This window comes from Gekko japonicus, unplaced genomic scaffold, assembly GCF_001447785.1.
Source record: "Gekko japonicus isolate JY-2015 unplaced genomic scaffold, Gekko_japonicus_V1.1 scaffold167, whole genome shotgun sequence".
NCBI lineage: Eukaryota > Metazoa > Chordata > Lepidosauria > Squamata > Gekkonidae > Gekko > Gekko japonicus.
In genome coordinates this window covers 1130253-1139050 of record NW_015164670.1, presented here as the reverse complement: position 1 = coordinate 1139050, position 8798 = coordinate 1130253, and the positions used below count along the sequence as shown (strand labels likewise).

The following is an 8798-nucleotide window of genomic DNA, read 5'->3' as shown; positions in this document are numbered from 1 at the left end:
GGGGGGGCGCCCCCTCCTCCTGGTCACGCTTTCCCTCTCTCAGAGGTGGACTGAAGCCCTGGGCCAAACTGGGCTGGGAAGGGGTCCTCCTCAGGCATCCCACACAGGAGTGCATCAGATCAAACCGAGGCCAGCCCTGCAATGTTCTCTCTGCCTCTCTCCCCGGCCCCGGCCTGGTCCACAAGCTGATCTCTCTTTCCTCTGCCTCCCTCCTCTCCCCCCCCCCCCCCTCCCCCCCCCCCCCCCCCACGTCTCACAGCTCTGCTCCTTGGCCAGCTGCGTCCGGAGCGGTTTTCAAACTCTTCCATTTTCTGATGAAGAACGTGAGAGCACTCCTCCGCCAAGCAGGGCCCACGGACTGGGCGGCTCTGAGGACAATCCACACCCAGCGGCAGGCGGGGACAAGCATCTGGACTAGACCCCCCCCCCCCCGCGTAGACCCCGTCCCCCCGCCGGTGCTGCCCTTTCAGACAGGCAGTCGCCACTCACCTGGTGCTGCTGCGTAGGCCTCCTCTCGTTTCTTCTCTGCAGAGACAGAATCCGCAAGTCAGGGTGGGGGCAGAGCCCTCCCCAGGTCACCTGCTCCCCTCCCCTGCCGTGAGGCCCTGAGCCCTGCCCGGCAGCGGCTCCTCCTCCAGACTCTTCTCCCGGGAAGGGGAGGAGAGCAAGACGGCCTCCCAGGCAAGGGTGGCTACAGCCAACGCTCCCTCTCTAAGCCCCTGGAGTCTTCTGAGCAAAGATTCTACTCTGTGAGCTACCGGCATTGAAGTTGTGAGCCAGCGATTGGGCTGCTGCATCAACCGGTTTGCTCTGGAGCCCCACCCTTCCTGAGCCGAGACAAAAAGGTGTGAGCCGGAGGCTAGAAAGCGGTGAGGTAGCTCACACTCACTCAGCTGAGAGGGAACACTGGCTACAGCCAGGGCATCTTTCCAGGTAGCAACACGCCCCTGGGGCCCTGCCACCCCCCCCTTCTCTTGAGAGCAAAGCTGGAGGGGAAACTCCGCCTGGCAGGGGGGGAACCAGCACGGGGGAGCAGAGAGGACAGGCAGCCTTGGAGGAGGAGGAGGGAGGGGAGCAGGAAAGCCCGGGCCCCACCTGCATCCCCACAAGGGAAGAGCCCCCTGCTCTGTCTCGCGCCCCCTTACGAAGGCAGAACAGCACAGCCTGCCGCAGGAGGCCGAAGCCGACCAGGGCCCCAGAGGGTGACGGCCCTCCCCCAACAGGAACTGATATTCAAGGGTGGGACTGATCCCACCAAAGCTCATGGAACTTGATGCTAAGAGAGTGTGTTTGGGACGCCAGACTAGGGGACCCGCGGGTACATCCCGGCTTCCTGAGAATACACGTTTGCTGTAAATTTCGGGTGCCGATAATTACGTGCGACTTTGGGGCGGGGGGTTGAGGCTACGTTGACACCAGGCCCTGCCCAGCTGGTGGGCCAAAACCCACTTCCAAAGGGGGGGGGCTTGTGGGGAAATCCCCCACAGGCCCAGCCGCCCAGACCCAGACGTTCAGGGTTTAGGAAGACGATCCCGACTGCCAGCAGAACAACAGCTGCAGCCCCCACGATGCCACCCACGATCGGCCACACAGAGGCTGAAACAGGAAAAGGAACAACGGGGTGGGTGGGTGGGAGGGAGGGACTGTGGCGTGATGCTCCCTGCTGTTCTGTGCCCGAGAGATGGAGGTGGGCGAGGCCTTAGTCGGGCTACTGCAGAGAGTGTACGCTCACTTCTCCTCCTGGATCAGGCCCTGCAGCTGCTGGGAAGGACTGCCGGGATGGGGGGAAGGCCCCCCCCCCCCAGAGAACTGGTGCCAGTTTTGAAATTGTGGAGTGTGTGAAGCAGGGCTTTCTCTGCAGTGGCCCCAGTATTAGAGATCCCGCACACCACAACCCTTCCCAAAGGGCTTCCCTGGCTCGAAAGAACAGCTCAAACACTTTCTGGTGTGTAGCCGGGTTGGTCTGAAGCAAGAGAACCACGTTTGAGACTGGCGGCACCTTTAAGACAAATAAAAGTTTTATTCAACGTTATGAGCTTCTGTGCGCGCGCACCCTTCCTCAGATTTCGTGCATGCACACGGAAGCTCATAAGAACACAAGATAAGCCCATGTGGGATCAGGCCAATGGCCCCTCCAGTCCAACACTCTGGGTCACACAGTGGCCAAAAATACCAGGGGCCCTCAGGGGGTCCAGCAGTGGGGCCAGGGCAATAAAACTTCGGTGGTCTTAAAGGTGCCACCGGACTCAAACTTTGCTCAAATACCTTCTGTTACAGATAACCGAACTGAACAGTTTTTAGACAGTGCCACGTTTCTTGCTGGTGCTTGCATTTTCATACAGTTGTCAAGTTGCTGTGATTTAGCATAGAAGTACAGAAGTACAGCAGCAGCAGCAGCAGAGAGGGAGCTTGAGCTTTTGCATGGTGCTTCTCCCCCAAAGCCAGGACAGTAAAACTGGGACTCCAGGGAAACTTACCCCCCACCACCCCCTGGCCGCCCTTTTACGGAATAACTCTGCCTGTCTCTCTTCACTGCCCGAGGCTCCCCCGCATCTGCCTCCAACGCAGGGGGAAATCCCTCAAATATACCCTCAAGCAAAGTGGCCACTGCTGTTGGAAGCCAGATGCCCTGGAGCAGGACGCCCTCCGAAGGTGACCCCCACACACACACACACACACCAGTCTCTCACCAGCTTCCTCCCAGGCCAGCTCCACGGGCTCCGGCAGGCTGTCGTGTTCCACGTGGCACCGATAGCGGGCCCGGTCCTTGGGATCGATGGTCACGCTGATCCAGGTGTGGTACGTCCCGTCCGCGTTGGGGACCACTCCCCCGTGGAAGGCATCCTGCCACCAGACCTCCCCGTCCTTCTTCCAGACGGCATCGATCTCCCTGGGGTAGAAGCCGTAGGCCCGGCAGACGAGGCGCTCCAGGCCGTCGTGGGCCACCCGGCGCCCCACCCGCACCACGGGAGGCTCTGGGGGGGCGACAGCAGCCATCGGCACGCGGTCCCTTTCTGGGGGCAGCAGTCCAGCAGGGGCCGAGGGGCTCCCCAGGGGCACCCGCTGCCATGTGGGCCTGTAACTACAGTGGGGCACCTTGGGGCCTGGCCCCCTGACTCACCGCCAAGGGCCCCCCCAGGCGCTCCCTTGGGGAGTGTGCGTGCAGGGGTGTGTGTGGGTGTGGGTGCCCCCCGACTTATTTAAAGGCCCCCCCAAATTAAAAATCCCTGGCTACGGGCCTGCAGTGCCAGGCCTCCCTCTGCAGCACGCCCAGGAGGGGAACGGCCAGCCACGAACCACGGGTCGGCTTTGAGAGCGGGCAGCACTGAGGAGACCACCACGAGCAGGTCTGTGAGTGGCCCAAGGGACCCAGCCCCCGCCGGCCTCCCTCTCCTGGCCATCCTTTGATGGGAAGGGTGTGTGTGTGTGTGGGGGGGGAATGTCTCTGGAGAGCAGCAAAGGCTCCGCCTGGCCCTGCCCACAAAGGGTGATGGGGGTGGGGGGTTGTAGGGGGCAGGTTTCAGTCTGCCCTTCCCTCCTCCTCCTCCTCCTCTTCTGCCATCTCCTCCTGCCTCGCCCTCGGGCTGGAACTGTCCAAGCGGCTGAGAGCCGTGGTATGTAGCCTGCCCTGCCCGGAATTCAGCCGGAGCAGGTCTCGGACTGTACCAGCCTGGGGTGCTGGCTGGGGAGAAGTTGCGTGCTTGAATTTTGCAGTGTGTTTGAATCCATTCTTTCTTTAAAAAGTCCATCCAACTAGGAAGCCGGGGTGGATGCAAGAGGAAAGTTGCTGCTTAGCTTTGTCCCTGGGGTGTGAGTTCTCCATCTGAAGACTCTCCCCTCCTCGCGCCCCCCCCCCAAATCTGGGGTGACAAACTAGAATGCTATTTCTTCGCCTTTCCCGAGCTGCAGCCTGGGTGGAGAGAGAGCCCCAGGAGCTTCCACACACACCCCCTGACATCAGTGTTCCCTCTAAGCTGAGTGAGTGTGAGCCAGCTCACAGTTTCTTAGCCTCTGGCTCACACGTTTTTGTCTCTGCTCAGGAAGGGATGGGGCTCCAGAGCAAGCTAATGGATGCAGCGGCCAAATGGTTCGCTCACAACTTTAAAGCTAGGAGCTCACAAAGTAGGATTTTTGCTCACAGGACTCTACAGCTTAGAGGGAGCACTGGCCCCAGAGTGTCACACTGTGGTTCAGTCCTGCTCCCCACCAGCACCCCACCTCCTCACCTCTCCTCAGCAGGGTCTCCTTCCCGTAGTCCAGGTACTTCTGCAGCCATTCCACGCAGCGCCCCTCCACGAAATTCCTGCGCCCTTCGGTCCAGACCCGGTCCGTGTCCCACCTCCGCTTGGTCACCTGGGCCCGGCTGTCGGTGGCCGTCCAGGTGAGGGTCTCTTTGTCCAGGCTGAGGTAGTCCTTCCCATCGTAGGCAAACTGGGAGTAGCCCCTTTTGCGCCCCTCCTTGGAGAGTTCACATCCGTGCATCCACTGCCAGGTGTGCAGCCCTGGAAGAGAGAGAGAGAGAGCGCCGCAGTGGGGTAAAGTCAGCTCTCCCCCCTCACCCACCTGCCCCAGGAAGAGGGGGCCTGCGCTCCCTCCCCCTGCAGTCACAATGAGAATAGGAGCGGGAGGGAGAAGTTGGGGGGGGGGGGCACAGAAGCTCAGCGGCAAGATCAAAGCTCTTCACGGCACTAACAGAGGCTTTCGCAAGCGGCACAAACGGAAACCTGTTTTTCTTATGTTGTCAAACGATCCCAACCGTGACAAGCTGACTCCTACACAAAGAGTCTCTTCATGAGCCAGACCTGTTTCCCCAGCAGTTCAGGCACAACACTTCACAACAACACACACACGCCCCTACCCTCCTCCCAGGCAGCTGGAGCAGAGGGAAGTCGCCGCCTGCATTGCGGAGCAGGGCTCTCCTGGAGGGCCACCTCCTCCTGTTCCCCATCACCCCTTCACCGGCTGAGCTGGGGCCACGCCCCCTACAATCCCCCCCCCCAAAGTCACCCTTTGTGGGCAGGGCAGGCAGAGCCTTTGCTGCACTCCAGAGACATTCCCCTCCCCTCCCCTGCTCCATTGTATGCTAGATAGGTAGGTAGGTAGGTAGGTATGGAAAGCAAATCACCAGTCCAGCTAGCCGCTGCAGAAAGTCCACCGGGGGCTGTGGCTCCCTAGCAGAGCCTCTGCTTGGCACGCAGAGGGTCCCAGGTTCCATCCCCAGCAGCATCTCCAGTTGAAAGGGAATCAGGCAGGAGGAGAGGGGAAAGGCCTCCGCCTGAGACCCTGGAGAGCAGCTGCCTGCCCGAGTCTGCAATACTGACTCTGATGAACGGGTGGGGGGTGGGGGGGAGGCGTCTGATTCCCTATCAGGCAGCTTCATGTGTCTCTTCCTCCCTCTGCCCTTCTCCAGGCAGGCCAAGTGACAGGTGTGGGAAAGGCTGGGTCCCAAAGAGCTCCTCCCCTGGGAGGAAGCCCCCCCCACTGCCCGGCCCCTCACCGTGGCTGTCGTTGTGGCGGCTCCAGAGGCTGACGCGGAAGAAGAGCTCCCAGTTGCGGGAGAGGTGGGTCTGCCAGTCCCAGTAGTAGGGGTCGTCCTTCTCGGCCTCCTCGATCCAGGGGGTCTGGGGCAGGTCCCGCCTGGTGTGGCTGTCGTACTGCACGAAGCGCTGGTCGTCCAGGTAGCCCACGATGATGAACTCGGGCAGCCCCTGCCCCGGCTCCGAAACCCCCGTGAAGAAGTAGCGCAAGGCGTGCGCGGAGGAGGAGGAGGAGGAGCCTGCGGGAGGGGGAAAGAAAGAGGGGGGCCTGCAGCTGAACACGAGGCCCCCCCCCATGCCTACAGGGGGGCATCTCGGGGCCCGGCCCCCTGACTTCCCATCCGGCCCAGGCGCTCCCTTGTGCAGCCTTGGGGGTGGTGGTGTGCCCCTGACTTATTTAAAGCCCCCCCATTAAAAGAATCCTGGCTATGGGCCTGAAGAGGCATTGTCTTTTCCAGCCCTATCCTGATAGCCTGAAGGGCAAGAAACACAACTTTAAAAAAGAAGAGAATGCTTGACATGCTGAATTCTGCACCCGAGGCCAAATTGTCTGCTTGTGTTGTGCTGGTGAAGTAGGGCTGCCAAGTACTTACCTCGAATTGGTGGAAGACACATAGTTCCTGGCAGGAACAGTCCCACTTGGAAAACCACCACGAGCCAGAATGCTGTCGCCCAGACGTGACGTCAGCACCATCGAGTTTTCAGCCCAATTGCCAGAGCGTCGCCCGGCTGCGTGCCCAGCGTGCTGACGTCACGTCTGGGTGACAGCATTGTAGCACGTGTGCGTGTCTCACACACAGAAATGTTCCCGCCAGAAACCGTGTGTCCCCCGCCAATTCGAGGCAAGTACTTGGCAACAGTATTCCCTCTAAGCTGAGTTAGTGTGAGCTGGCTCACAGTTTTTTAGCCTCCAGCTCACACATGTTTGTCTTAGCTCAGGAAGGACGGCTCCGGAGCAAACTAATTGATGCCGCAGCCAAATTGCTCACTCACAATTTTAATGCCAGGAGCTCACACTATAGAATTCTTGCTCACAAGACTCCACAGCTTAGAGGGAACACTGCTTGGCAACCCTATGGTGAAGAGTCCACACACGAGCAAGAGCCCTAACCCTTTGGGAGCTCCTGGCACGAGAGCCCGCGACTGGGCTGTCCGGCATCCGCTCGTCTGCTCTGGAGCCCATCCCTGCCTGAGCCAAGACGAAAACGAGCGTGTTGGAGGCGGCGAGAAACCCGTGAGCCAGCTCACACCAACTCAGCTTAGAGGGGACCCTGCGAGTCTCAGCCGAGGCTCCCTCTCAGCTGTGGAGCCTTGGGAGCAAGAGCCCTCCTTTGTTTGGGAGCTCCTGGCACGAAAGCCGTGAGCCCGCGACTGGGCTGTCCGGCATCCGTTCGTCTGCCCTGGAGCCCGTCCCTGCCTGAGCCACGAGGGACCTGTGTGAGCCGGGGGCTGAGAAACTGTGAGCCGGCTCACCCTCGCTCCGCTTGGAGGGAACCCTGATGGCAAGGCAGCCCCGCCGCCAGGAAGAGGCCCCCTCGGCCACGCTGCCCTGTGGCGGGCCCCCTCCGGAGGGACTGGCTGGCCCCGGTGTGGAGGCGGGAGGCTGGGCTGGAGGGTCCCTCCCTGGTCTGGCCCAGCAGGGCCCTCTTCGTGTGTTCCTGGGCCCTCTTTCTTGGCTCTCCAGAGGAGCCGCTTGGCCCCTGGGTGAGAAGAACAATCCCTGCGCCCCTCCCCCCCCCCCGGCACACAAAGGGACCCAAGAGCACCACTTCCGGGGGTGTTGGCTTTTTTGACCAGTTCCTCCCTGTGGGGGCAAGGAGGGCTTTTGGTGCCCCTGCCCTGCCCGCCTCCCCTCACACGCGAGACCCGCTGGCGGCATCCACGGGAGGGAGGCTTGCCAGCCAATATCTAGAGAGGGGGGTCCTATGGGGCTGGTTTAGAGGACCCCTGAGAAGAGGCAAGGGAGGCTCGGTCTTCTTGGTGCTTGGGGGTGTGTGTGTCAACAGTGGGAGGGGCTCCTGGTGTCCTCCTGGCCCCACTGCCGGACCTCCTGAGGGCCCCTGGTATTTCTGGGCCCCTGTGTGACCCAGAAGAGTGTGGGACTGGATGGGCCATTGGCCTGACCCAGCATTGGCTTCTCTTACGTTCTTATGTTAAGAGCAGAGGTCCATCAGGGGCTCTTAGCCACAAGGTATAGATAGGAACTCTCGGTCTGGGGCAAGGGATGCTCTGTCTTCTTGGTGCTTTGGGGTGGGGGGGCAACAGTGGGAGGGGGCTTCCAGTGTCCTGGCCCCACTGCTGGACCTCCTGAGGGCCCCTGGGATTTCTGGCCACTGGGTGACAGACAGAGTGTTGGACTGGGATGGGCCACTGGCCTGATCCAACATGGGCTTCTCTCACGTTCTCTTATGTTAAGAGGCAGCCCACCCGCTCGGTAACAGCGGAAGCGCCAAAAGGGCCAGGAGGGACCCAGAATGTGAACCAGGCAATCGGTGGCTGCTCCCCGAATCTCTCTCTCCAGAGTGTGCATGATGGTGGAGGAGGAGGAGGAGGAGAGTTGTGAGGTGACTTCGCTGCCCGGAGGAAGCCCGAGAGCTGCAGGTCTGGGGGGGGTTCACAGGGAGCCTTCACAGCCCCCCACCCCATGATCAGGGGCAGGAAGGGGGGGGCCTCTCTCTGGGAGGGATTCAGGATCCAAAGGCCTCAGTTCCGGCGGGTCTGTCCATTCCCATTGGCCTGCAGCGGAGAACCAACGAGCACCCCGCTCTCTGGTTGGCTGGAGGGGCCCAACAAAGTTTCAACCCGGGGCATGAGCCCTCGTCTGCGCGCGCACTCCCTGCGACCCAAGCATGGCTCTGGCGGTGGGACCCGATTGGTCAGGCGGGCGCCGTCCTCGCGCAGAGACCCCCGGAAGCCTCCTATCAGAACGGCCCTCTGCGCGCCGCGCGGCCCAACCACCAGGCGCCTTCCCCTCCTTTCCGCCTTCCCCCAGCAAAGCCGACCAACCATCTACGCGGGCAGGCGGATTTCTCCGCCTCCCCCGGGGAACGACCAATCAGCGAGCCCGCCTAGAGGAGGGAGGGGGGGACGCCATCCAATCGGGAAAGGGCGAGGTTCGCTGCTCCCTCCCTCCCGGGGCTGTGTTTGTTTACAGGAGCGGAGGGAGGGGCTGTGGCGTGGCGGCGAGCGCTGGCCCAATCGGGAGCCGGCGTCGGGGCGCGCGCGGCGGGCGGATTGGCCGGCGGGGCGGAGGGGGCGGGG

At 61.8% G+C, this 8798-nt stretch overlaps 1 protein-coding gene across 1 annotated transcript in view; it reads right to left on the bottom strand.

Annotated features, from left to right (window-relative positions):
* Nucleotides 1-8798, bottom strand: part of LOC107108675 (major histocompatibility complex class I-related gene protein-like) — a 12334-nt gene that overhangs the window by 573 nt on the left and 2963 nt on the right. The window contains exons 2-6 of the mRNA XM_015409159.1: nt 5498-5776; nt 4227-4502; nt 2691-2975; nt 1490-1596; nt 490-525 (exon numbers count right to left, since the gene is read on the bottom strand). Coding sequence (XP_015264645.1) covers nt 490-525; nt 1490-1596; nt 2691-2975; nt 4227-4502; nt 5498-5776 — 983 coding nt within the window. The remainder of the gene's footprint in view (nt 1-489; nt 526-1489; nt 1597-2690; nt 2976-4226; nt 4503-5497; nt 5777-8798) is intronic.